This window comes from Canariomyces notabilis (genome assembly GCF_033297395.1).
Source record: "Canariomyces notabilis strain CBS 508.74 unplaced genomic scaffold N656scaffold_7, whole genome shotgun sequence".
Classification (NCBI taxonomy): Eukaryota; Fungi; Ascomycota; class Sordariomycetes; order Sordariales; family Chaetomiaceae; genus Canariomyces; species Canariomyces notabilis.
This window is the reverse complement of record NW_027041829.1, coordinates 917,625-943,023: the sequence shown is the minus strand read 5'-3', so window position 1 is coordinate 943,023 and position 25,399 is coordinate 917,625. Positions and strand designations below refer to the sequence as shown.

General features: G+C 55.7%; 16 protein-coding genes across 16 annotated transcripts; 8 read left to right on the top strand and 8 right to left on the bottom strand.

The window, feature by feature from the left end:
• Positions 1–79: 79 nt before the first annotated feature.
• N656DRAFT_767647 (cysteine proteinase) lies at positions 80–3,877 on the top strand (the record flags this gene model as incomplete). Its single annotated transcript, XM_064813570.1, has 6 exons — positions 80–203; positions 269–861; positions 926–1,240; positions 1,300–1,370; positions 1,451–1,587; positions 1,647–3,877. 6 exons carry the CDS (start codon positions 80–82, stop codon positions 3,875–3,877), a joined length of 3,471 nt encoding a protein of 1,156 aa, XP_064671550.1.
• A 195-nt stretch (positions 3,878–4,072) lies between these two features.
• Positions 4,073–5,071, bottom strand: N656DRAFT_610435 (uncharacterized protein). The gene is made up of 2 exons (XM_064810293.1): positions 4,875–5,071; positions 4,073–4,794 (listed from the first exon to the last, which is right to left on the bottom strand). Exons 1-2 carry the CDS (start codon positions 4,879–4,881, stop codon positions 4,268–4,270), a joined length of 534 nt encoding a protein of 177 aa, XP_064671549.1. The 5' UTR covers positions 4,882–5,071; the 3' UTR covers positions 4,073–4,267.
• On the bottom strand, positions 4,647–5,465 carry N656DRAFT_609869 (uncharacterized protein). The gene has a single exon (XM_064810292.1). The coding sequence runs from the start codon at positions 5,375–5,377 to the stop codon at positions 4,913–4,915; it is 465 nt and encodes a 154-aa protein (XP_064671548.1). The 5' UTR covers positions 5,378–5,465; the 3' UTR covers positions 4,647–4,912.
• Positions 5,466–5,834: 369 nt separating this feature from the next.
• On the top strand, positions 5,835–8,521 carry N656DRAFT_778034 (uncharacterized protein). The gene is made up of 2 exons (XM_064814932.1): positions 5,835–8,085; positions 8,193–8,521. Exons 1-2 carry the CDS (start codon positions 6,125–6,127, stop codon positions 8,356–8,358), a joined length of 2,127 nt encoding a protein of 708 aa, XP_064671547.1. The 5' UTR covers positions 5,835–6,124; the 3' UTR covers positions 8,359–8,521.
• N656DRAFT_778032 (ribosomal protein S18) lies at positions 8,325–9,739 on the bottom strand. Its single transcript, XM_064814931.1, has 3 exons — positions 9,445–9,739; positions 8,939–9,363; positions 8,325–8,869 (listed from the first exon to the last, which is right to left on the bottom strand). The coding sequence occupies exons 1-3, from the start codon at positions 9,548–9,550 to the stop codon at positions 8,639–8,641; spliced, it is 762 nt and encodes a 253-aa protein (XP_064671546.1). The 5' UTR covers positions 9,551–9,739; the 3' UTR covers positions 8,325–8,638.
• A 194-nt stretch (positions 9,740–9,933) lies between these two features.
• On the top strand, positions 9,934–10,905 carry N656DRAFT_706847 (alpha-L RNA-binding motif-containing protein; the record flags this gene model as incomplete). The annotated part of the gene is made up of 8 exons (XM_064811385.1): positions 9,934–9,977; positions 10,032–10,088; positions 10,141–10,171; positions 10,254–10,277; positions 10,331–10,360; positions 10,417–10,497; positions 10,554–10,636; positions 10,704–10,905. The coding sequence occupies 8 exons, from the start codon at positions 9,934–9,936 to the stop codon at positions 10,903–10,905; spliced, it is 552 nt and encodes a 183-aa protein (XP_064671545.1).
• A 752-nt stretch (positions 10,906–11,657) lies between these two features.
• On the top strand, positions 11,658–12,891 carry N656DRAFT_778030 (uncharacterized protein). Its single transcript, XM_064814930.1, has 2 exons — positions 11,658–12,481; positions 12,553–12,891. Exons 1-2 carry the CDS (start codon positions 11,956–11,958, stop codon positions 12,885–12,887), a joined length of 861 nt encoding a protein of 286 aa, XP_064671544.1. The 5' UTR covers positions 11,658–11,955; the 3' UTR covers positions 12,888–12,891.
• Positions 12,892–13,262: 371 nt separating this feature from the next.
• N656DRAFT_778028 (uncharacterized protein) lies at positions 13,263–14,122 on the top strand. Its single transcript, XM_064814929.1, has 2 exons — positions 13,263–13,821; positions 13,886–14,122. The coding sequence occupies exons 1-2, from the start codon at positions 13,573–13,575 to the stop codon at positions 13,949–13,951; spliced, it is 315 nt and encodes a 104-aa protein (XP_064671543.1). The 5' UTR covers positions 13,263–13,572; the 3' UTR covers positions 13,952–14,122.
• A 79-nt stretch (positions 14,123–14,201) lies between these two features.
• N656DRAFT_778027 (uncharacterized protein) lies at positions 14,202–14,661 on the bottom strand. The gene has a single exon (XM_064814928.1). It carries the CDS (start codon positions 14,565–14,567, stop codon positions 14,310–14,312), a length of 258 nt encoding a protein of 85 aa, XP_064671542.1. The 5' UTR covers positions 14,568–14,661; the 3' UTR covers positions 14,202–14,309.
• On the bottom strand, positions 14,628–16,259 carry N656DRAFT_778026 (uncharacterized protein). The gene is made up of 2 exons (XM_064814927.1): positions 14,736–16,259; positions 14,628–14,658 (listed from the first exon to the last, which is right to left on the bottom strand). Exon 1 carries the CDS (start codon positions 15,768–15,770, stop codon positions 14,811–14,813), a length of 960 nt encoding a protein of 319 aa, XP_064671541.1. The 5' UTR covers positions 15,771–16,259; the 3' UTR covers positions 14,628–14,658; positions 14,736–14,810.
• A 2,124-nt stretch (positions 16,260–18,383) lies between these two features.
• N656DRAFT_706860 (tetrapyrrole biosynthesis, porphobilinogen synthase) lies at positions 18,384–19,602 on the top strand (the record flags this gene model as incomplete). The annotated part of the gene is made up of 2 exons (XM_064811386.1): positions 18,384–18,623; positions 18,694–19,602. 2 exons carry the CDS (start codon positions 18,384–18,386, stop codon positions 19,600–19,602), a joined length of 1,149 nt encoding a protein of 382 aa, XP_064671540.1.
• A 54-nt stretch (positions 19,603–19,656) lies between these two features.
• N656DRAFT_609656 (uncharacterized protein) lies at positions 19,657–20,161 on the bottom strand. The gene has a single exon (XM_064810288.1). The coding sequence runs from the start codon at positions 20,014–20,016 to the stop codon at positions 19,711–19,713; it is 306 nt and encodes a 101-aa protein (XP_064671539.1). The 5' UTR covers positions 20,017–20,161; the 3' UTR covers positions 19,657–19,710.
• N656DRAFT_609657 (uncharacterized protein) lies at positions 20,162–21,125 on the top strand. Its single transcript, XM_064810289.1, has one exon. The coding sequence runs from the start codon at positions 20,306–20,308 to the stop codon at positions 20,795–20,797; it is 492 nt and encodes a 163-aa protein (XP_064671538.1). The 5' UTR covers positions 20,162–20,305; the 3' UTR covers positions 20,798–21,125.
• On the bottom strand, positions 20,752–21,944 carry N656DRAFT_844215 (uncharacterized protein). Its single transcript, XM_064819125.1, has 2 exons — positions 21,801–21,944; positions 20,752–21,720 (listed from the first exon to the last, which is right to left on the bottom strand). The coding sequence occupies exons 1-2, from the start codon at positions 21,819–21,821 to the stop codon at positions 20,896–20,898; spliced, it is 846 nt and encodes a 281-aa protein (XP_064671537.1). The 5' UTR covers positions 21,822–21,944; the 3' UTR covers positions 20,752–20,895.
• Positions 21,945–22,232: 288 nt separating this feature from the next.
• On the top strand, positions 22,233–22,996 carry N656DRAFT_751184 (ribosomal protein L17; the record flags this gene model as incomplete). Its single annotated transcript, XM_064813013.1, has 2 exons — positions 22,233–22,594; positions 22,676–22,996. Exons 1-2 carry the CDS (start codon positions 22,379–22,381, stop codon positions 22,994–22,996), a joined length of 537 nt encoding a protein of 178 aa, XP_064671536.1. The 5' UTR covers positions 22,233–22,378.
• Positions 22,997–23,286: 290 nt separating this feature from the next.
• On the bottom strand, positions 23,287–25,327 carry N656DRAFT_767637 (DUF1253-domain-containing protein; the record flags this gene model as incomplete). The annotated part of the gene is made up of 2 exons (XM_064813569.1): positions 23,287–24,589; positions 24,645–25,327. 2 exons carry the CDS (start codon positions 25,325–25,327, stop codon positions 23,287–23,289), a joined length of 1,986 nt encoding a protein of 661 aa, XP_064671535.1.
• Positions 25,328–25,399: the final 72 nt, after the last annotated feature.

Here is a 25,399-nt window from a genome sequence, read left to right as displayed (position 1 = left end):
TCAGAATCTAAAGTTGTATAGCTAAAATCCTGGACCTTGACACCTTGCTTTGTACATACAATACATGGTGTAATTCATCATGGCCGCTGATGGGCTCGTTGGCGGACGCAGGGGGCGACAGCAACAACGCCGGGAACCCCAGCCGCCCCAGAAGACAATTGACGAATTCTGGGACAAGTTCACCACCAAAGCTCCTGGGAAAGGTGGGTGCAACTTCCAGTTCAACGGAGCCAATAACTTTGAGTACGTTACTTACTCCAGGCCGCAGTCACGACTATCCTCCCCAAGAATGTGCTCGCTGAGCGACTGGCCAAGCGTTCGGCCGCCAAAGACCTCGCCGGCGGGAGCAGCAAGACGGCGTCGACCTCGTACGAGGAGGCTGCTGCGCTGTGCCGGGCCAAGGTCGACAAGATTGTGGCCGAGTGCCGTCGCATCAACCAAAAGTACCGCGACACGCATTTCGATCTGGACTTTGACCTCCGAGAGGGTCTCCGTTACTGTCTAGAGTCGTTGAGCAACGTCCGCTCTGACGATGGCGGCGACGATGACGGTAGTGACTCCGACAGCGATGCCCCGCCCATGCTCAGGAACAGGCCGCCGGGCCATTATTTCCGCCCGAAATCGGTCAAGCGAGTGGGCGAGATCTTTGACGATCCCAAGTTCTACGTCGACGGTCCGACGGCGAATGATGTCCGCCAGGGACGCGACGGTGATTGCTGGCTGATGGCCGCCCTGTGCACGCTGAGCAACAAGGCGGGTCTGATCGAGCGCGTCTGTGTCGCCCACAATCAGGATGTGGGCGTGTACGGGTTTGTGTTCCATCGGGATGGGGAGTGGATCAGCGAGATCATCGATGACAAGGTATGCCTACCTTTAGATGAGGTGACAGCTCCCGAACGAACAATCTAACCCCCAGGAAATATAGCTATACCTGCTCAAGCCCGACTATGACCAGGCCCACATGGACAGGCGCGAGAACCTGGAGCGCAAACTGTGGGAGGAAATAGATCGCGATGACTCCGAAGAGCACTACAGAAAGACCTATCAGTCCAACAGCAGTGCCCTGTACTTTGCTCAGTGTGCCAACCCAAACGAAACCTGGCTGCCTCTGCTGGAGAAAGCCTATGCCAAAGCCCATGGCGACTACGCCGCTATTGAAGGCGGGGCGACTGGTGAGGGCATCGAGGATCTCACCGGTGGTGTCACCACCGAACTGTTCACGACCGACATATTGGACAAGGTGGGCTACGCTTCCAATCAAGAGCGCCGCTGGACGTGGGGGCTAATCTGTTGGATCAGGAGTACTTTTGGAAAGAAGAGCTCATGAAGGTCAACGAGGATTTTCTGTTTGGTTGCTCAACAGGTCTTTGGTATGCCTTGCTGAAGTGGTCGACATCTTGGTCGCAAGATCTTCCAACCGACATTTCTTGACACTAACACGCAAAATCAGGGATAACGGCTACGGAGTGAGAAATGGCATCTATGAGAGCCACGCATACTCGGTCATGCGAGCCGTCGAGATTGACGGGGAACGCCTCCTCCTGCTCAAGAATCCTTGGGGCAAGGGCGAGTGGCGTGGCGCGTGGAGTAAGTCTGCCACTCTTGATCCCCCATATCCGGTTCACTGCATGCTGAACCGACTCTAGGTGACGGCTCCAAGGAGTGGACGCCCGAGTGGTTGCAGAAGCTGGGCCACCGGTTCGGTGACGACGGGGCATTTTGGATCTCATACAAGGATTTGCTGCGCAAGTACCAGTCCTTTGACCGCACAAGGCTCTTTGGCCCGGAGTGGAAAATCACGTCCATGTGGACTACGCTCAACGTTCCATGGGCCCTAGAGTACCACGACACCAAGTTCAGCTTCACGCTAGCCAGGCCCGGCCCTGTGGTCATCGTCCTTTCGCAGCTCGATGATCGCTACTTCCGTGGGCTCGAAGGCGAATATGCGTTTGCGCTCGGCTTCCGCCTCCACAAGGCAGGGGATGAGGAGTATCTGGTCCGCGCCCAGACTACGTATCGCATGACACGCTCTTGCAACGTGGAGCTCGAGCTTGAGGCGGGTGAGTACACAGTCCTGATCAAGATTGACGCCACCCGCCGCAAGGAAATCATGCCGCCCGAGGATGTGGTACGCCAGAACGCGCCGCTCCGCCGTGAGAAACTGCTTCGTGTTGGCTTGTCGTACGATCTGGCGCACAGCAAAGCCAGGGTTGTGGAAACCCCCGAGGAGAAGGCGGCACGGAAGGCCTACGAGAAGCGCCAGAGAGAGAAGCGCCGAGAGGTTTTGCGCAAGGAGCTCATGAGAGAAAGGCAGATGAAGGACTATAAACAGCGTAAAAGCCTAAAGTACCGACGGAAAGAGTTTCTTTTCCGGAAGAACTTCGAAAAGAAATTGGCCGAGAAGCAGGAAGTTAGGCGAAGAGCGGCCGAGGAGGAGGAAAACCGACTTGAGGCAGCAGCAAGGCAGGCCGAAATGGAGCCTGGGGCCGCTCAGGACGGACAGCCTAGCAGGGGGCCCTTCTTTGATTCACAAACCCAGCCTGCCCAGGAGATCCAGCCTACCCAGGAGATCCAGCCTACAATCCCCGCTGCTGCTGAGGCCAGTACTGCCGATGAGAGCCAACAAAAACCCAAAGGCAAGCCAGAGGCTATAAGCAGTGTCAGTCAGAAGGACCAATCCCAACCTGCACCTGAGGATGGTAAAGAACAGACCAAGTTCGAGGCTGTCGAATCGGACGGGAATACCGATGCTGAGAAGCTCATCCCTGCTGCAACACCCCGGGAGGCATCAGCCATGGAGCCCAGCAACGCGGAGCAGCCGCCTAATGAGGGCAACGGACTTGTAAAAGACGCCAAAGATGACCCAGCGGAGCCAAGGTCTGCTCCGGTGGAAAAACACGCCTCCGAAACAGAGAAGAAGCAATTCGAAGATCAGGTCGACACCTCCAGCAGTGAAGGTCCTGCGGGGAAGCAGGAGAGCGCTCCTGCAAAGACTGAATCTCAGAAAGCACATGAAGAGACATGTGATTCCACGATAAAGCAGCCTGCAGTCATTGCGGAAGACGCCGGGAAATTTCTGCAAGAGGACGCAATCAAAGGCGGGCGGATTCCTATGGAAAGCGGTTCAAACGCCGGAGACAGCCAAAAGATCCCCATCCCTAAGCCGCTGAGCCAGGTTCCGGCCCCCGAAGAACTCACGCGCGAACTGAGGACCGAAATCGACGCCGTGTCCGCCCTGAGGGAAGAACTAGAAGGGCTGTTTCGTGTCGGTCGGAGTGGGCCTCATGTCGGCGGCAGTCTTCCAAGACAGATCCACGAGCACCATCACGACCATCGCCACGACCATCGCCACATGGACGTGCCTCCGCGACGTGACCCGTCGCCGTCCGACGTCGAGGACCGCTTGTCGCTGTGCAGCTTCCCCAGTGTGTCGGAAATTTCCGAAACCGACCTCAACTACATCCTCGAGGAGCAAGAAGAGATGGAAGCCAAGAGGGAGGAATCGCCCTCCCGACCAGGATCGCCGTCTATGGACGAACCTGAGAGTGGCCCCTGGAACGCGGTGGCCGTGGTGGGGCTGAGGATTTATTACAAGGTTGCAGAGGATGACAAGGACGTCGAAGGGCTGGTGAAGCTGCGCGTGATCAGGCCGAATTATTACGAGCTGAGCGATGATGAGGAGGGCAGTGATGTCGAAGGGAGCGGTGATGAGAAAGGTGATGGCAAGAAAGGGGAAGATAAGAAGGAGGAAGGCGAGAAGAAAGAGAAGGAAGACGCGGATCAGACAAAGGTACTCGACGTGGACGATAGTGCCTTGGATGCGACGCTCGCTACGCCCAAGGTTGAACATCTTGGGGGAGAAAGTGCGAGTGCCTAGTGGAGAAGGGGCCGAATTTGTTCATGAGCTAAGGAAATAATGACCAGGGCTGTGTGCGGAAGGGATTATCAAAGTATTATGGTTTATGCCATTCTTTTTATGATCGTGTTTCTCTAGGCTGGGGTATGAAGTGATGTTAACTACTCACGGATGTACATGTCTAAATCAGTGTAGAACCAACAATTTTCCCCTCCCTAAATATCACGTCTAGATCAGATCGAGTATTGGGTATCACTACCAACCACCATGCTCCGTGCAAGTCAACAAACTGCAGAGTAACTCCATTCCCACCATCAAACCAACAACAATACCCAGCCCAGTTGTACGAAAGTCCTTACCTCGGTATGTCGATCTGGCCCCCAAAGACCGTGACAAGGTGGCAAGAAAACATCAAAAACTCTCCAAAAGCTGCCCAACCTTCTTCTGCACATCCATATCCACATCGTCCACTTCCATCGCTGTCTCCCCACCATCCCCTGTCCCCAAACCCCCTTGGCTCGCATCGCCCTGCTGCTGCTGCCGCTTCTCCCTGAGCAACCCAACCCGCCCACCGACTCTTGCAAGAAGCACTCTCATGCGTTGGAGTTCAGCCTCGATCTCGCCGTTACGTGTGACGAGATTTTCCTGAACACCGGCACCACCACCACTGCTATCTCCTCCCTGATCCCCGACCACTTCACCATCACCATCAGCAGCAGCAGCAGTAAGAGTAAGAGACGTAGAAGGTGAAAAGGGCTCCAGAAGCTCCTTCATGCGCCGCAAACGCGCAACACGCGCAAGAGCCTGCTGCTTCCGCTCCGCAAGGGCCCGCAGCTCGCCCGCCAGCTCGGCGTAGCGCTTCGCCTCGAGCGGGTGGGCTGCCGACTCGGAGGGGACGTCCCATTCTGAAGGGAGGGCGGCGATCACGGATGGGTCGGCTGGTGGGAATTGTTAGTTGGTTTGGTTCGCACTAGCTGGCTTGACGGATAGAGGACTGAATGGAGTTTTTCCGATGTACAGTGCATATTGTATTGTATGTCTCATGGTCTGTTCACTTCAGGTATATCTGTCTGTGGGATAGAGCACGGCTGGGACATTCATGGGAAAAGAATTGGGCCGGGGGAAGAACAAACGCATCGTACCTAGATCAGCACCCACACTCAACCCCTCCACAACTTCCCTATCCTCATCATCATCATCCTCACCGTCGCCTGCGTGCGCGCCGGTGGTGGCGGCCTCGGCAGCGTTCCAGTACAGTTGGTCTATTTGCTCAGCCACGTGGCGCGTCGCCTGGGGCGCGTACACACGGCGCGCGTGTTGCTGGAGGCGGTGGTTGAGCTTGAAGAGTGCATCGTCGACGGCCTTTTCGGGCAGGCCTGCGGCGTTGTCTTCTTGTTCCCTGTTGCTATTGTTGTGGTTGCGCCAGGCGTTGGTTGGAGCGAGGGGTTGGGATAAAAGGCGCGTTTGCGTTATGAGAAAGCTTTGTTTCAGGGATACGATTGTTGGCGGGTTCGGTGCCATTTTTGAAGATTAGGCACTCTTGGGTGATATTTGTAGGTACGTATTTAGGTGAGAGTGGTGAGGATGAGGATGTAAGTCGAAGATGAGATGCTGCTCTGAGATTTGGGGTTAGGGTTGATACAGGTCGAAACGCATAGCTCTAGCATTAGGTCACAAGGGTGGGGGTAGTTAGTGGCGGGGGCGCCAAGGCTTGCTCCACAGCAGCTCAACAGCAAATTGAGGTCATCAATCACTGGAAAAGCTCGGGCTCTGACCCGCGACCACAGCTGGCTTCACTGAAACCATTGGAACGGCAATTGGACGTCATCCCAACATGTGCAGGTACGCAGCCGCAGAACAGAGGGCACAATTATTATGCCCTTGATGTCTTTAACTAATAGCAGGCCAAGCAGGACTGGCTCCGACTAGCGCTTCCCATCTCCCACCATGCGGTCGCAGTTGACGCGCAATGTGTACCGTCGATTGCGAGCCGGCCGTATCCATGGAGCTCATCACCATGGTTTGCTGCCATCGTGTCCCGCCCTCCCCGGCCGCTGCCTTGCCGCGCCGCCCTATTCATTCCATCCAATCCCTCTCCTAGCATGCCCACAGGGTCGTAGGACCTTCTTCGGCCTCTTCCAGAAACCTCCGCGGCAGCTCAAGGAACCCGTCCTTGAGCCTGGCTACGATGTTCTGCTGCATTTCGCCAGTCTAGAGACGGAAAATGCGCGCCCTCCGGAACGGAACGGCCTGGTAACAGGCTGGACCATGTTCATCCGCCACAAAAAGAGACACCACAGGGTCATGAACCCGACTCAAGCTATGCTCGCCCTGAGACTGCTCCGCCACCTCTTGGCAGAGGACGCCGAGACCGGGAGTCCCTCCGAGGACCTCAGCTTCGATGACCTCCGGGACGCGCTGGTAATCGCAGTAAAGCCGCCAAAAGGCCGGGCCGAACACCATCTCGAGCTTGCAAGGCTCGTATACGGAGAGATCAACCGCAGGATACAGAGCATGCGCGATCTCGGTCTTGACGAGGACATGATTCGGGAGGCTAGCGGCGGGAAGGATCGCGGCGACTTCAAGCTATTTCTAACGGCCCTAACGCAGTACGGCGCCTCTTTGGAAGCCTCTGAAACTCTCGCCCAATACGTGCGCAAGCTTCAGGAGGACAACAAAATGTACAAGGGGGTGAAAAGCCTCTGGACGCTGGTTCTGCGGGGTCTCGCTCAGGAGGGTCGGGAAGAGGAGCTGCTTCGCGAGTACAGGACGGCGGAAGAAGCCGGCGTCGAGTACATGCCACCTGTCCACGAAATCATGACGACATTTTATGCCACGAGGGATAGGGTCGAGGAGACGAAGCAGTGGTTTGAAAAGCCTATATATGGCAACTGGATGAGGAGCCCAGAATCGTACATGGAAGTGGTGAGGTTTGCGCTTAGAACCGGGGAGCAGCAATGGCTTCAGTCCGTCTTTGAGGAGTTGATCAACTCGAATCCTCCGAAAGAGTGGTGGGACGTTGTGTTCCAGTGGGCAGTGTTGGTTTTGGACAAAGGGGTCGAGGATATCAAGCAATTGATAACAACCATGGAGCAGCACGCGGACGGCCAGAATGACTTGAAACCGGACGCAACGACCATCAATGTTCTGATCAAGGCCGCCATCGAGAAGAAGAACCCCTACCTCGCCGAGAGGTTCCTCTCCTTGGGCGCCGAGCTTGGCATCAGGCCCAGTTCAACCACATACATCCTCCAGTTGGACTACCGCCTGGATGCAAAGGACCTCAGCGGGGCGCAAGTCATATACGACAAGCTGATGAGGGGTGAAGTCAATGTCCGGAACGACGAGGACCTCCCCGTTCTGAACAAGTACCTCCGCACATTATGCTCCGGGCCCGAGCCAGACATGGAGCAGATCCTCGACGTCACGGCCGACCTGGAGCACCGGCACGCGACGCTTGAGCCCGAGACGGTTGTTGCGCTTTGCATGGCCTTCCTCCGCCGCGACAACCAGTACGACGTGATCGACACGCTGTCGCTGCACACGGTCTCGTACAGCCTTGAGGAGCGGGCCCAGGTCCGCAAGGCCTTTGTAGACTACTGCCTGGACAAGAAGATCAGCACGGCCCGCGTCTGGGACTGCTACTCGCTGCTCCGGCAGTTCTTCCCAGAGACGGAACCCTCCTACCGCATCCGGCTGATGGACGCCTTCTTTGAGCGCCGCCGGCCCGACATGGCGTGCTACATCTTTGGGCACATGCGGGCGCACGGCAACCCGGAGCAGCGGCCCACGGCCGACGTGTACGTGCGCTGCCTCGAGGGCCTCGGCCGGCACCCGGACGCAGACTCACTCCGCATGGTGCACAACATGCTCAAGATGGACACGACGGTGCAGATGAACACGCGCCTATACAACGCGCTCATGCTGGCCTACGCGGCCTGCGAGGACCCGGGCACGGCCATTGAGTTTTGGCGCGACATCACCAACTCGGCTGAGGGCCCTTCGTACAACAGCCTGGCCATTGTCTTTTGGGCCTGCGAGCTCCAGCCCTACGGCGACCGCACGGCCAGGCCCATCTGGCAGAAGATGCAGAGGATGGACCTCGAGGTGCCCCCCAACGTGTTTTGGTCCTACTGCGGCGCCATTGCCGGGTCGGGATACGTCGACGAGGTTATCAGGCTGATCAGGGGCATGGACGCCAGCGTGGGGTATCCCCCAGGGATGATGACGTGAGTTATTCTTTCCTTCCCTCTTTCCCTCCTCTCTCACCTTCTGCCTACCACAACATTTGCATTGCCTGGTTTTGTCGAAGCTGTTTGCTGACTCATTTGTCCAGGCTCGGCGTGACGTACAATGCCCTTCCTGGCCCAACCAGAAAGAAGCACTTTGAAGAATGGGCAAGGTCGGAATACCCCGAGATCTGGGCCCAGCTCGAAAACAAAGGGCGGAGGGAGACCATTATGGGCACCAAGTTCAACATTGTCAGGACTATGGAGGCGTAAATATACGGGTGCACTTGTCGGTGCGTGCTGACCCGCTGCAAACTGGTACATGTACAGAGTATATATTGTATACGTAAAAGATGATGGGTGCCCCGTGTCCATGGTGGGTGGCACATGGACGTTGTTGATAACTTGGTATATCGTACAATTTACAGTACAACCCCGTTCCACGCAGATAGCGTGATTCATCCTCAACGCCTGTTCGTTTCCAGACAAGCCATGAACCCAGCGCAAGAGGGGAAGAATAATGTTGCCAGCCCCGTCGTCCGCGGTCCCCTCTTTATAACTTCTTTTCAGCGGTACTGGTGGTCCTTGGCACGTACATTGGGAAGCCTTGGTTGGACAGGCGCATGAGTTCGGGGTGCTTGTGCACACTGGGATGCAGCCCCATGCCGATGGCCCGCCGGATGGCCTTGGCCACCTTGCGCTGGTTGACGGGCCGCAGCCCCGTTTCCCTGCTGTGCTTGATTCTGCCGAAGGGGGTCATGAATTCCGAAATGAAGGAGAAGTTCTGTTCAAGAGCGGCTCTCTATCAGCAACCGACCCTCCTTGGAAGAAAAGAATGATATGAAACAAATACCTTGTAGTTATCCAGCGGATTAAACCCCAGCAAATCAACAATATCCTTCAGCGGCGCCTGCCGCTTCGTCCACTTCTTTTGCTCGACGGGGCTCAGGTCGCGCGGGGAATAGACGTCGCCCGCCTTCCAGCGGCGCGGCATGTAGCTGAGGAAGTTGTCGGTCGTGGCGCTGTTGCGCAGGTCCCGGACCGACAGGCGCGCGTTGTTGGCCTGCTGCTGCTGCTCCATTATCTCGCGCTGCTCCTCGGCCGTCACGGGACCTCGGCCGCTGCGCCGCGTGTCCCCCAGTGAGAGTAAGGACTGCAGCGCGTCGGTTGGGTTGTTGTTGTTGTTGGGGTTGCCGCCGCGGATGCCGACTACACGTCTGATCATGGTCCCTCCTCCTCCGGATCCGCCTCCTCCTCCTGCCCGGGGAAGCATTTGCACTGTTGGGTTTGGTTCAGTGTCAGACCTGGATTATAGTCCTTTTGACGTAGTGCAGGATGGAGGGGAATGGGAAGACTGACAGCCTTTCGCGTCGGGTGTCGATGTTGAAAGAGCTCGAGTCTGTTGTTGGCCGGCGCCGGAGGGCAATCGGCGCACCGCCGAGGAGAGCCACTGTCTACACGACATGGCGAGCTTCTGTTTTCCGCTTCCTCTGTTTCACCCCCCTTTGGCCTGAGTACTGTGACTGGCCGCGGCTTAGCACTCAGTTCCGATGTCTGCAATGGGTTTCGTCAGGGGGGTTGTTGGATGTCGATATTGGGCGGATAACCCGACATTGATCTTTTTTGGAGTTTGGGAGTTTGCAGTCCCCAGAATCTGGAAGCTTGGCACAGGTGGGTCTAGCATTGACAAGCAGGGGTTGCGGCAGGCAAATTGCCCAGTTTGATGTGGGGCACTGACATTCTTCGCTCGAAATTTTGGGAGAGCGTCGAGGCACAGCCCAGCAGTTCAACCCTTCCAGCAGATTTATTTGATCCGGATCAAGACAGAAGCCACCAACCCACCACAAAATGACACGAAAACTGAAGTTCCATGAGCAAAAGCTCTTGAAGAAGTAAGCTGTGGATGAGAGGTTATTGAAGTATTCGGGGCTAATCCAACCGTGCAGGCACGACTTCATCAACTACAAGCAAGATAACAAGCACAGAGACCATGATGTCGCGAGGTAAATCCATCTCTTTTAGATGCTTTCTATTCATATCGCTGACTGTAGATAGGCGGTATATGATCCAGAAGCCAGAGGACTATGTAAGTCCCCATTAGCTCCTGGATCGAGTGCCTTGGCTGTTTCTTCGAATCCGCCTTTGTACAATTGCTAATGATTCAATAGCACAAGTACAACAGGATATGCGGTGTAGGTTTACTCTGCTCGCATTTAACACCTCCACATACTGACTTAGCCATCAGTCCCTGCGGCAGTTAGCCCATCGTCTGAGTGTATGTTTCGCCACCGGTGCTAGCTTTCGGGATGTGTGTGCTGACACTTTACAAAGCTACTTCCCCCAGACAACGAGGTCAGGAGGAAACATGAGACGCTCCTTTTGGACAAGCTCTACGATATGGGCATCTTATCGGTATGCACCCTGTCATGACGTTACCTGCCGATCGTTGCTGACGTGTATGCCCCTAGACCAAGTCGAAGCTTTCACAGGTAGAGCACAACGTGACAGTATCCGCCTTTGCGAGGCGGCGGTTACCTGTTGTCATGACTCGGTATGAAGATTTCTTGCTGTCGTCTGGATGTGCGTTTGCTAGGCTTTCTGACACTTTCTTGCTCCAGCCTGCGAATGGCAGAAACTGTCCAGGCGGCCACGAAGCTCATCGAGCAAGGCCACGTCCGGGTCGGGGTTGAAGAAGTTCGGGATCCTGCTTTCCTGGTGACGCGGAACATGGAGGACTTCGTCACGTGGACCGTGGGCAGCAAAATCAAGCAGAGCATCATGAAGTACCGCGACAAACTGGACGACTTCGATCTTCTCTGATGGAGTCATCTTACCCGATTGAGTACACGACGCCATTTCCGCCGGAAGTCCTTTCCGAATACGAAATGCGGCGGGCCACGGGCGAGAATCGACGCCTGATGACGCCTACGCATTACCATCCTGCCAGGCTGTACCTCGATTGAGAGTAAGGGTAGCGATGCCCTGTGTTTGGGCCTACAGTGTTGCCGATGGCAAGACTGCGCGCGCAATTTTTGGCGCCATGATAGTCAGTGGGGTCGAGGCATCGAGGAGCCTGTGCCAAGTGTGGGCTTGGACAACGAGCCAACCCACAGATTCTGAGTTGATGTTGGGAAAACAGGCTCTAGCTTGGTGAGGATACCCTGGGCATACGTGTCCCGGGGCCGGAGAAGCAGGTCTACCTCAGCAGCCATAGGCTCATGTCGAGTTAGGCAACCGAGAGTTGAAGACAAAAAGGCGGAGTATACCTGCTCTGATCTTTATCACTTACTTCATATCGCTATAATATTGCCAGCTTCAATAACATTCGGTAGCCTGAGCGGTCCACCTCCCTGGCCTTCCTGCGTTGCCCCTTTTCTTACCCCCTGAGAGAGTGTATTTAGGGTTAGGGTCACTTATAAAGCGATAAGTAAACCCTGCCTTGCTGCCTGCGAGGTCGCGCAACCAAATCCAACAGGTCGAATTCGAGTTCGTTGTGTTAACGGTTTGTATAAGCGTCTACAATTCCGATTCTATCATGCCTGGGTTATCTTCTAACGTATTGCCGGGGCAATCACAGGCTCCTGGCTCGCAACACGTGCGTCTCACGACTCACGATGCATCAGACGCCAAGAGCGAGCCCCGTGCAGATGACAGGAGCGGGACGCGGGGGAAAGGGTGGGGCCTGCGGGGTGACAGTGCTCCCGTAAGATACACCAGGCAACCGTTCTTGAATCTTGTCCGCCTCGAATCTTACACGACTTGTTTATCTATTCTTCTCTTCCTTGCACAGATACAGATAACCCCTCTTATACCAGCTTGTACTGTACCTTGTGAGCATCTAATTCACAACACAGACCCCCTCCCACCACAATGGACCCGGAACCGCTCGACCTCCTGACCCTCGCCCAAACGGACGTCTCCCAGCCGCTCTCCCTGGACCTCCTGCTGCAGGCCCTTTCCCAGCCGCCGTTCGTCTCCCTGCCGGGGAGCTTCAACACGCGCGACCTGGGCCGGGTGCCCGGGTCGCCCGTCCGGCCGGGCCTGGTCTACCGCTCGGGCGGGTTCCTCGGCGGCAGCAGCAGCGCAACAACCGCCGTGCTGCGCGACCAGCTGGGCATCCGGACCATCTTTGACCTGCGCTCCGTGGGCGAGCACGCGCGCCAGCCCGACCCGGCCTTTGACGGGATCCGGACCGTCTGGGTCGAGCCCGGCGAGGAGGATGCGGTGGTGGAGCTGGACGAGTTCGTTGAGGGTGGAGGCGAGAAGGGGTACGCTGCTATGTACATGGACGTGCTGCGCGCGTATCCAGGGGCGATCAAGGCTGTGTTGGAGCACGTGAGGGATCTGGATGGGCTGGATGAGGGGCGGGGCGGCGGGTTTATGTTCCACTGTACCGGTGAGTTGCACGCCTCCCTTCTCCAGGTGCCCTTGGCGGTTAAACAGTGAGTGACTGATGTTGCACGGCAGCTGGTCGCGACCGTACTGGCGTCATGGCTGGGCTGTTGCTCAGCCTGGCGGGTGCCAGTCCCGACACTGTGGCGCTCGATTACATACTGTCGAGGATCGGGACGGAGCCGGCGAGGGAGCAGCTCCTAGCCTTTGTGATGCAGGGGGCTGGCGTGGAAAGTATGGACGTGCCTGGGTTTCACAACGTGTGCAGTCTGAGGATCAGCTGCTGGGAAGCCTTTGTCAAGGCCATGGAGAAAGAGTATGGTGGGTTTGAGGGCTATGTTAAGGGCACGCTGGGGTTCTCGGACGCCGATCTCATCAAGATAAAGCGGAACCTGGTGCTGGAAAATTGACGGGGCACACTTTGTTTGCTTGTATACGTATTGAGACTTGAGAGCGGTAGATTTACTTCTGACAGTTGAGCCCGGTAACCTCGTATATACCTAACAGGCTATTCACTCAGGAGTCGTACTTTGTGTTGTCGCACATCAAAGCTGTGAAACCATGCCACGTGCAGCTGTCCGTCCGATGGAGAAACACTTCCTATCTGGTGAACCCTGATGACATCATCGCTGGACGTGCCCAAAAGCCCCGCTAAATTGGGCCCGATTGGTCCAGCTGCGCTTGGCTTGACAGCCCTACAAGCGCTGTTTTGCAGGCGGCCAATCGCCCAAAGGTGCCGCTGAGTCGCTGACGCCACTGACGATCGTTTGCTCCACCGTTAATATCTTGATTTCAGGGTCCTGGTCTTGGCAGGTTTCTGGGGTCGACAGCCTCGGACGGCCTACTCAACCTCTCTCCCATCCCGTCATTGGGTGGTTTTACATAGCCAGCATCGTCATCCATAGCATCTATGTCATGGGGTGTGTGACGTCGGCAACAACCACGATGAACGGACTATATAAGCTTCGGTTTCCATAACTACGGAAATTGTCGAGGGAAACAATACGAACCCATACACATCTCACCCTTGACATATCAAACCCGAAACTTCAAAATCAGAGATCAAAGATAACAATAACCCACGAGACATAAGCCATGACACGTCACACGTACGCCACTACAACCACCACCACTGTCCCCCGTCGGCGCGGACTCTTCAGCCGCCGTGCTGCAGCGCCTCGCCGAGCTCCTGCCCCTCGCCGCCGCGGCTTCTTCAGCGGCCGCCGCGGTGCTGTTCCGGTGACGGTCCCACATCATCAGAAGCGTCGGACCTCCATCGGAGACAAGATCAGTGGCGCCCTGCTCAGGCTCAAGGGCACCTTGACTGGTCGGCCAGGGCAAAAGGTATACTAGTTAGCTACCTCTCTATCTATCTTCTTTTCGTCGCAATCTGACATGTCTTTAAAAGGCGGCCGGTACCCGTCGAATGCATGGGACTGACGGGCGCGGAGCCCGCCGGCGTCATTTCATCTAAGGCCACGACCAAGTTGGATTTTTAGGGTGGGAGACGCGGAGACGGAATTGTACAACACCATATAAGATACCCAAGCACGATAGGATAGAGCTGTCAGATCGCGTAAGGCGAAAAGGGGGGTCCAGTCAATTAGTTGCATTTGCGATACCATTCGGATTTCAGAAAACAAGCATTCTCAAAATTGATTAAAGCCCCTTTTGTGCGCAGTGCAGTGAACCCGCCCAACCAGCTCATGCATGATCGTCTTGTTCACAACCAGTGCCGCATGATCCTCCTGCTCAGTACCAGTCCACCAACGAATTCCAGGTCAGCAGCCCAAACCTCCATCGACAGCAACTAAAAACGAAAAGAAAAAAACTCAAACCAGACCACAGAAGCCAGACTTTTGGGGTATCTTCCTAATCCTTGCGCCGGATGCCACCTCTCCTGGGGTTGTGTTTGTGCCCTGTGCCCAATGAAGACCGGATATGCGTAAATACACCTCGTGTTTTGCCCTTCTCAAGATCGAAGGGAGGAAGAGGAAATGGAAACGGAAACGGAAACGGAAACATCGCGAAAGAGTCAAAACAGGGAATGAAAAGCAAGTGAAGAACAGATGACCATTATCGCCGGGCATTCCCGATCAACCAAGCGTTGTCCCAGACTTCCAAAAGCTGAGTTCATGACAGCCGACCTTAGTGTCGGAGTGTGAATGTGTTTCATCAGGGGTATGTCGGAGATTCTATCCGTGGTTGAAACTTTTGGGTGGCATGGAAGAGCATGCGGCAGACTAACATCGTTGTAGTCCGCCCGGCGCATCTGCTGCCTCAGCGGCACTCGGCGCATGCTCGCTCGTCTTGCTGTTGCTGGCCGGCTGTCCTTAAAGGAGTTCGGGGAACTTGGAGCACAACTCGCTCACGAGAACATCGAGGTCGCGCTTGTCGGGGGAAGGGTGTCGCTTCCGGTACGGGCAATCCACAACAGGGACGTAGGAGAACTTGCAGTCCGGTGTTGGGTAGATGTTGTCTTCGGCCGGTTGCTGACTAAAAGCCCTCGCTGACACGTTGGTTTGCCGCATTTCGACAACGTTTCCGGAAGGGTCCGCATTCTCAGATGCGTTGCCCTGAGTTCGCTTCACCTGGGGGCCGGGGATGATGCCGAGGACGGAGAGCCCCTTTCGGGGAGTGGATGATGCGATGGGAGGAGTCGGGAGAAGTGAATCGAGATCGCTCCGAAAGACGCTCTCAGAGTCAAAAGGGTCTTCGTCGAGTGGTTTGAGAACGGAGCTTCCCTGTGAGAGGGAGCGGAGCCGGCGCTCGAACTCAGTCGGCGGCTTTGTCGCATCGGAGAGGCCTACAAAGGGGTCTCCGGAGAAACAGATGTCTGAGGGGCCGCTGCGCGGGTCCATTCCGCCGAGCACCCTGTGGACCTTGTCCTTTCTCAAATTGAGGCTTTCGTTGATCCGGAGATCAACGTCACAAACCCGGCTCTTTTGCTCGGGCAGACTAAGAGGTGCAAGCGCGGGGAGTTGATAGCCGGGGTGCTCCGGAAGGTCTTTCGTGTGGCTCTTGGAACGCATCCGGCCAGCGAAGGCGCTGGACACTTTGCGGAGCAGACCGTTCCCGCGCATGAACTGCGAGACCTTTGAAGCGGTGCTGCTCTGGGGAAGCAGCACCGCCTCAGTGTCCGCCTTCAGAGACTCCATGGCGGCGGGAGTGATCTCAATCTGCTTATTGATCACGGCGTCAGTAATCTCGTGTTTCTGCGAACAGATGTAGAAGGGCTCGGCAGCCCCTGCGAGCAGCGTGCTCTTGGAGGTGCTCAAACCGCGTGGATTCATGTTGAGCGGATTGAAGATTCCGATTTGAGATTTTGGGACGCATCGTATGCTATTTCTACGTACCAGGGGTGTCGGCGCACGCTTTGCAATCGTTCTGGGCAAAGCTGGGGGAACCTGCAGGATCCGAATGTGCCGCGCCCGGTGGAGAGTCAGAGAAACGATTAAGGGGCCCGCTGTCCCGGCGATATCATCACAGCCGCCCTTGGCGGCAGCGCTCGCAGCACTCATCGCGACTAAGCTGTCGATGGGGGGTGAGGGCCTGTGAAACTTCACGGAGGGCCGGAAAGAAGGAACCGTCAGCGCATGAACCGCAAGAGAAGGAGCAAACAGTAAGTGTAATAACAGGTCCTCGGGCACTCAGCGAGCGGGCACCATGGTACCTTTAGAAAACAAGGGCGGGTTGAGAACAAGCAGGTTGAGAACAAGCAGTTAAAGAACAAGCAGGTAGAAAACAAGCAGGCAAAAAACAAGCAGGCAAAAACAAGCAGGCAAAAACAAGCAGGCAAAAACAAGCAGGCAAAAACAAGCAGGTAGAGAACAAAGAGGTAGAGAACAAGCTGTTAGAGAACAAGCTGTTAGAGAACAAGCTGTTAGAGAACAAGCTGTTAGAGAACAAGCTGTTAGAGAACAAGCTGTTAGAGAACAAAACGGGGTGGGAGCTACCTCCTAGCCCCCACTTACAAGGAGCCTCCGAATCGACGGGAGAGGTGAGGGTGACGGGGGAGGTCAGGGTGATGGGGTAGGTCAGAGCGATGGGGTAGGTGAGGGCAATGGGAGAGGTGAGGGTGACAGGGGAGGTAAGGGTGACGGGAGGGGTAACAGCAATGGGAGAGGTGACGGTAACGGGGAAGTGAGGGCAATGGGGGAGGCGACGGCAATAGGAGAGGTGATGGCAATGGGAGATGTGAGGGCAAGGGAGAGGTGACTGCATGGGGGAGGTGCTTGTGAAGGGGAAGGTGAGGGTGATTGGGGGGTTGAGGGCGAAGGCCAGGTTAGCAGTGAGGGCAGGCACTACCTACCTAAGGTCACCGAGAAGAACAGCGAAAGTCGACAGATTAGCTTGGAGAGCAAGAGAGTAGCACGCTGGATTCACTTGGGGACAGGTATATAAAGACAACAAGACTCAGGTTGGGATGAAGTGTTTGGTATAATGGAAGATCATTCATAATTCGGTCAGTACACATAAAAGTAGGTTTGGATTGATGGACAATAGGACCATTGGAGGGAAGCAGACTATAGTAGCTCATGATGGGAACAAAGGGTATTATTGACTGCTCAATAAAGACAATGGAGAGCCATTGTCCGGTATTGTAGTTGATATGGAAGCCATGGGGGTTCGATATCGGATCAAAGCCCGAGACCTGCTGGCGGCTTGGATCACTGCATGGATCCAGCGCTCTTTGCGCATTGGTACAATACGAATAAGTTCTGATCAGTGTTTTGAAAGCTCTCTGCCTGATATGCGCTGAACAAAATATCACCGGTGTGAGTGAATTCACGAAGTCCTGGTATTCATGTTATAGAGCGTACCCCTGGTGCCAGGATTGAGAGATCTGCCATCATTCCAGAAGGGTGGTGAATAAGCGCTCCGAATAAACCAAGTAAGCCAAGCAACGCCGTCAGTGGCCTCATTTTTGCACAGTTTGACTTGCTTACAAGTTGACTTGCGGGGAATTGGCTATTTGGAAGGCCCAGTGAATGAGGTTATTCCTCGCCGGCCAGTACGTAATCCCTACCTTACGATTCCCAGGTCAACTAGTCACGATGAGGTTGATGGCTAAACACTTCAAGCGCTCACATTGAGGTTGATAGGTAGCGCAAAGTCCAGTCGGGAAGACGGCTGGTGGGTAGCCAAAGGTAGACGAGAAATATCACCACTTTGGCCCATAAGCGAAACGCATAGGCGGCTCGATTTGACTTATTTGGCTTGCCAGGATGGCCGTTTGGGCTCGTTTGCTGGGTGGTCGGTTTGCCTTAACTTGTATACTCTTGACTTATTCGGAACGCTGGTTGTGATGGCTTCGGGTGTTGATGCCAAGAACAATGGACGTTGTATGTTGAAGAATTGATTATGTCAGCAACGTGCCAAGCAATCTTGCAAATCTTGAAGTTCTGATTGGCGAATTGAGCACCGGAGAAGTGTCACCCCGCAAAAGCCGAGCCACCGCCGATGTTCCACCCTGCAGGCTCGGTTCCTGCCCATTCCAGACACAAGCTCGGCGTCTGAGTTCCGGAGGCGAAATTCTCTCACAAATACCCGGAGTGGTTTTCCGCCTTTTTGTACTCCGGATGCCCTGCTGTCCTGCCTGGCTAATCTGACCCCGACACTCTCTTGAACACGAAAAGGAGAGACGCATCGTACGGGAAGGGCCAGGAGAGAAAAACAAAGAGACCACTACTCGTGCGACAGTCATAGGGCTTACCCGCAGCATAGTACGCTTACGGCTCGTTACCAGCACACGTTACTGAGTAATTTGATGCTGACCTCCGGCGTCCAGACGAAACCTGTTTCACCGCGATCACGATTACTCTTCGCGAGGCTGTTTACTATCGGCCAACGAACCCTCCTCCCATCGCCCATCTGTCGCAGACTACTCAAATCATTCAAGCAAGATGTCCTTCTCAAGCCTGGTTCAGGATCTGTCCCTCCGTGACTCTGGCGTCCCTCGGCGGCGGGGTGATGCCTCGGTCTCCACCGTCGACGAGCGCGCTTCCCACGTTTCACGGACAATGTCGTACGCAAGCACCGCCGCTACGAGCGTGAGCATCTCGGGCGATATTTCCAGCCAGCTCCATGCCGGCTACTGCCATCCCCTTGCGAGATCTTGGCAAGCCGAGCGACAGCTTACAAAGGTGAGCATTACCCCCCCCCCCCCCGCCCCCAAACCAGTACATAGTGAGCCTGGCTGACTGATAGGCCTAGTCGATGCTCATCTACCCTCTCTTCATCTCAGACCAGGACGACGAAGAAGTCCTTATTCCCTCTTTGCCAAATCAGTATCGCCGCGGCATCAACAAGTTGGTCCCCTTCCTCGAGCCGCTTGTTCGGAAGGGGCTTCGCTCCGTCATTCTGTTTGGCGTGCCGGTGAGACCAGGCACCAAAGACGCGCTGGGCACCGCCGCAGACGACCCGGAGGGTCCCGTGATCCGCAGCATCCGACTCCTGCGGCAGCGATTCCCTCACCTGTATATCGTGGTCGATGTGTGCTTGTGCGAGTACACCTCGCACGGCCACTGCGGGATCCTCCGTGACGACGGTAGCCTTAACAATCAGCTGTCGGTGGACCGTATTTCGGACGTTGCCATTTCGTACGCCCGCGCGGGGGCTCACTGCGTGGCGCCGTCCGATATGAATGACGGCCGGATTCGCGCCATCAAGCTCAAGCTGATTGAGGAGGGCATCGTCCACAGCGTCACCCTCATGTCGTACGCCGCCAAGTTTTCCGGCTGCCTGTACGGTCCGTTCCGTGATGCGGCTGGCTCGGCCCCGGCATTTGGTGACCGGCGGTGCTACCAGTTGCCTCCCGGTGGTCGCGGCTTAGCACGCCGCGCTATTGTCCGTGACATTAACGAGGGCGCCGACATCATCATGGTCAAGCCGGCGAGCCAGTACCTGGACATCATTAGTGATGCCAAGGAGCTTGGCAAGGATCTGCCCATCGCTGCTTACCAAGTCAGCGGCGAGTTCGCCATGATCCACGCAGCGGCGAAAGCTGGCGTCTTCGACCTCAAGGCCATGGCATTCGAGAGCACGGAGGGCATTCTCAGAGCTGGCGCGACCATCATTATCAGTTATTTTACCCCGGAGTTTCTGGATTGGCTGTCCAATTGAATATCGCTAGAACAGCACGGCGTTGGGGGCGTATGGGAGCATTAGGTGCCATGGGAGGAATGGTATGGACGTTTGGCAAAACTCTGGATTCCTTTACTGTGTTATATATTAGATGGACGAAGCTGGCGCGGAATTGGGCTCGCACTTTTCCACTCGATACTTGTCAATGTGAAGCTGCTCTGTGAGAGAAGGATCGGCACACGCTATTGCTGCGGGCATCTCAAGCCTCAATGAGCTTTTTGAACGGACCGTACTCGGGACACAGCATTCGGAGAGCCCATGGGTGACACAGTTTGTGCCACGCGTCTCGCCAAACAGAGACGTCACACCACGGATGGCCCAGTAACTACCTACAAAGTAATGTTCAGACAGGAGGAAAGTGTAAAAGAGAGTGTAAAAAAGGCTGCGGGACATGGTTCGCTACTTTGACGGCGACTATGGCATTGCCTGTGTCTGGAATCGCAACTTATTCTCGCAGCGAACAGCGCGGGAGCAACAGCCCCTGACCCAAAGGTGCATCCAGAGATCCCGCAACTGCATGTAGTGAAGTTCTGTCGTCACTCAATAAAAACCTGATTGAGTACGCTATTGACCCAACTTCAGATTAAAGGCCCAGGCATGGGAGAGTGCTCCTTGCACAACATCCCCGTTTTCTCAGTTGCTGGCCCTTCCTCCCATCCGCCTCTTTTACTCGGGCCAGTCCATGATCACTGCTCTCCTTCGTCATATCAAGCTACCCCCCCTCAGCGCTGAAGTCCCTTGCACACCATCTCACCGGCACGTTCACCACCACCCGCGCGCAACACAAACACAAACTGCGGCCACCACAAACTGGACGGCTTCGCCAGCGCGCCCTTCCCTCGCTTGCCTTCCGGCGGGCGATCTAACTCGTCCTGCCCCCGGTCGTCTCCTCTCTGTTCCTTGTCTGCTTGCTGCGGGCATGGGGATGGGGAATAACGGGCATCGGGGGGATCGGGTACAGGGCGTGGTTTGCGCTGTCGTCAATGGTCGTGGCCCCTGTCGTAGTCCGAATTCTACATATTCTGGCGGAACGAGAATTTCTTCTGGGCAAGAGAATTGCTACACGACGAGCTGTGAATTCGCCCGCACTCACGAGTCACAGGGCTGTCTTGGCCTGAATTCCGTTTTCACAAGGTCAAAAAAGCAAGCCGTCTATTGGTATTTTGCTCGCTGAGATTCTGGTCGGGTTTAGGTATCAATAACATGCTCCCAAGCAACAGCAGCAAAAGGACGTCTCACCGCCCCTGTCTGGTACAGGGAGAAAATCCCAGCTCACAACCCTCTCAACCTCGAATTATCCCTTTCCCCGATAGGGGTGTACCTCTCGGCCAGAACCTCCTGCACACTCCTCTTCATCCTCTCTTCTCTCCGCGCACTGTCATACCGCTCCTGGAGCGCCCTCTCGACGTCTGACACGTGTAGTAACTTAGCATCGATCTTTGCCTCTGCTTTCTCTTCAGCCAGGTAAACAGCCGCCTTTGCCTTCCCTACAAGATCTTGGGCTTTTTCGATCCCCCTGGAAACAGCCCCCTTGGCCTCCTCCTTCACCGCCTGCGCGGCCTCTGCAACCCTAGCCCCCGCATCGTGGAGCGTGTCGGCTGCCTTCGGAGATGGCGTTACAGCGGGGGATGCGCTGTAAACAGGGGCGGCAGGTGTCCTCTGTGCAGCTTCTACTGGTGGAACGGGGGCCGGGCGAGCAGGGTCTTGCCGCACTATCGCTGTATCACTCGGCTCGCGGGAGAGACTGAGGCCCAGCAGCCTTGACACATTCTCCTCGGCGTCCTCGCGCACGGCTGCCCAGTCCTTGGTCTGCGCCCAGTGCACGGCTGATGCTACCTCGGCATTCCAGCGGGATTTTGCGGTTTCGAGGAAGGAGCTGTCGCCCTTGCGGTGGTCGCTGTACTGTTCAAGGCTGGGGCGCGGGCTGTAGGAACCGTCGGGCAAGACTGTGGTCGCATTGCGGTGCCGGTGCGATGGGACAAGGTTGTCTACGGCAAATGTCGAAGAGCGCAAGATGGAGGATTGTGCCTCGCGATTGCGCTTATGTGTAAGAAGAGCGAGGTAGGTCAGCGAGAGTGTAAGAGTCACGCCGCCCGTCTAATTTACACGGCATCGGTCAGCAAAAGGAGACGAAGAGTTGACGGAGGTGATGAGGCCATGAGGTTGAGGGGCCATACAAAACCGGCGACTAACCCCATTGTCCGTCCTAGGGATGCGCTATTTCGTGTCAATGGGTTGACATAGTTGAGCGAAGCCAATTGGCTATTGACGATACAATTCCTCACAGCGTACGAGGAAGGAACAACTGCGGCGGTCAGCCTGGCTTGTTGGGTTGAGTTCGGGCGCTTCGCTGGTGACGTAGTTGGGGTTTTCAAAGGATGGGTGTTGACACTTGACAGCGGGTCCGGGATTCAAAGCCCCTGAATCGCATGGAGCACGGGCTTTTGACCTGCGGGTTTGGGTCTTTTAGCGGGCACTGTTACCGTATTATAGTAATGTAACGGATTGTATCATTGTATGGAGGTGTACGGAGTAGCGTATTGGTATCATACAGTACGTAAGGTACCTTAGTACGGTAGGTTGCTGATACGGGCCGGCAAAAATTGAGAAAGATTGGAGCTCCGTGCTCAATCGCGGCATCGCCAGCAACCAGCCCCAAGCCGACTACAGCCCAGGCAGAGAGACCTCAACCCTTCCCAGCAGACCCAACTTCTCGCAGCGGCTCACTGATCGGTCCATTTTCAATCAACTCACAATGGCCGGCGGTTTAGTAAAATACCGTCACCTCAGCCGCGACTCTGCGCACCGACAAGCGCTCCTCCGCAACCTGGTCACCTCGCTCATCCGCAACGAGTCGATCCACACAACATGGGCCAAGGCCAAGGAAGCCCAGCGACTGGCCGAGAAGCTCATCACGTTTGCAAAGAAGAACAATGAGACGGCGCGGCGGAAAGCCCAAGGGATTCTCTACGTCAGTTCTGCCTACCCCTTCTTGCGACCTCCCTCTTCCCTCCCATCCATAACTAAACAGTTTGCCCCTCTCTAAAAATAGACACCGCACGAGTTAATGCCCAAACTCTTTGGCGAGATCCGCGACCGGTACCTGAACCGGCCCGGAGGCTACACGCGCGTGTTGCGGACGGAACCCAAGAGCACCTATGACCAGGCTCCGAGCGCCATCCTGGAACTGGTCGACGGGCCCAAGGACATGCGCTTCGCCATGACGGCGGCGACGGTGGCGCGCGACCGCAAGCTGGGCAAGAGCCACACGGACCTGACGCAAAAGAACATCGCCAAGGTGACGCGGTACCGACAGGAGGGGCGCGAGGAATTCGAGAAGCTGGTCAACAAGATCGAGGACATGGGGCTGTAAAAACCACCTACCGGGGGAGTGGGGGGTCGAGGTCGGTTTGGTGTACTGTACTGTACGGATCATATATCAAGCTGGGTTGGGGGGGGGGGGGGGGGGGGGGGCTGCCGGAAAACGGAACCGAGGAGGATGGGATCCCTGAAAGGTGTACATCACGAATTGTAAATTACGGGAGCATGGTCATCATTTTGGTTTAGAGACCGGCGTTGGGGGCTTAGCAAACCGCTGTATTCTATAGAGCGAACGGAACGGGTCTGTGCGACGACAGCAACAGCAACAATGACAGGAGTTGCTTAGACAAAATCAAAAGTGTCTCCTTGCTCGTGAATCATCTTGCCCACCCTCGCTGTCCCCACGACGCGCTCCAGCTTCATCACATCGTACTTGGAGAACATAACCCGGATCGTCCCCTGACCGGGTTCCAACAGGAGTGCCTGCTCGCTCTTTTGCAAGTACCCGCCAGCAATCTCCTGATAGAATAGAGGGTTGTCCGGTAACCCATACATGATGACTCTCTTGACGCCCTTGATGTTGTATCGGCGGAAGTGATGAGCACGCTCCGTGTACAGCAGCACCTTGTGCCGGCCGTTGAGGAAGTACGACCTCGCCCGCGACGCCTCGGGCACATCGGCGTACTCGGATATCGTCCCAAACGTGACGGTGGCCACGGCTGAGTTGTTTGCGAAGTAGTTGCGCACACGGACAAAGTCGAGATACGAAGGGATGAAGATGAGGGTGCCCCCTGCATCCTTGGCTCCGCGCTTGGTGAGCATCGGCACGATGGCCTTGGTGAAGTAGGCGAACCGGGCGTCTGGATCGTCGGCAACCGACTTGGTCTCGAATCGACTGAAGGTCTGGCGAGTCTTGACGCCCAGGTACTGGATAACACCGGGGCACTCGTGCTGCAGGCGCGCTTTGCCCGCCCAATTGTGGCAGTGTGCCCGGAGGAGCTCAGCCAACTCGGGCGTGTTGAAGGCGCTGAATACGACCGTTTGTCGGAAATACTTTGCTTGGTCGTCGAGATACCAGTTGCGCACACGGCTGAAGTCGCAGCCATGGGCGTCTTTGGGCTGGATATTGAGATGCTCAAAGATGAACTCGACATACTCCCAGTTTTGCATCAGGAGCGCGTCGGCCTGGTCGACGATGACGAGCTCGATGGAACTGAGAAAGTCAAAGTCCAGCTTTTTCTCCTCCTCGGATCCTATCGCCATGCGAAGGCCCAAGGGGCTCGCAAAAATGATGTCTGAATTGTAGAATTGGGAGAAATATTTGATTGTTTTCCGTGTGAACTTGACGCCCAAACGGAACATGTCGTCGTCGTTGCCGGAAAAGAGATCTCTAAAGTCTTCGGGTTTGTCATCTGAGAACTTGGACTGCTTGTCAATGTATCCATCTTCGAAGCGCTTCCTGTTCTCCTGCTGGTCCGGCTCGCAGATGGAGACAATCATATCTACCATCTTGACGCAGGACTGCCTTGTGGGGAGAATCATGAGCACTTTTGGCCGTGTGAAGCCCTGGTCTCTGAGCTCCAGGTCCTCGCTGCCGTCGGCTTTGGCTAGCCTAGCATTGTTTTTGACCACCCGGTCGCGCGTCCTGAGAGTGAAGTCAGCCTCAGTGTATCATGGGGTTGCCCCCTAAGATTGCGTACTTGTAGATATGGTTGAGCGCATGGAGACAAGCAATCCTCCGGATGCCCTGCGATGAGGGGACTGTGCGGTTGCAATACAAGAGATCCTGGTAGTTGAATAGCAGTGGCGCTATAGTCCGCTGGACGTCATCGAAGTCGGGGTATTTGCGCTCCATGGCTTCGTGAAGCCTCTTCTTAAGTTTGAGATCGGAAATCCTTGATACAGCTGCCGGTAATGTTTTGCCCTCAGTACTTCCAGTGTCAGGACTACTAAGGTAGATCCTCGTAGGCTTGACGGCTACCCGTTCCATGCGCCATTTCCCCTCCTGAATCGCTTTTAATCTCGTATTCAGAACCTCTCCGCTAGGATCGGAAAAGTGAACTTCAAACGGATCGGAGCTGTCCAAGTCGTCATCCTCATCAAACAGGTCTTCGGGAGACACATCTGCTGGGTCTTCCTCTGGCTCCTCGACCAAGTCAACATCCCGGTCCTCGGCGTCGTCTTTATCCTCCCCTTCGGGCCGTACGGTCTCTGGTGCCGCCTCTGGTTTGGGCTGCCCCTCGTCCTTGGCTTCTGGGGGGTTCAATTTCCGGCGCTTGGCCTTGTGAGGAGCGCTTTCTACGAGACTCCGCATGAGATTCACGTAAGGCTGGGCGGGCGGCTTGGTCTCCTCATCATCTTCCTCCTCAGACCCGAGTTCCATGAGGTCTGATTCATTTTCAGAAACATCGTCAACCTCATTGCCAGAATCGCTGTAAGTGTCAGCTGTAACCTG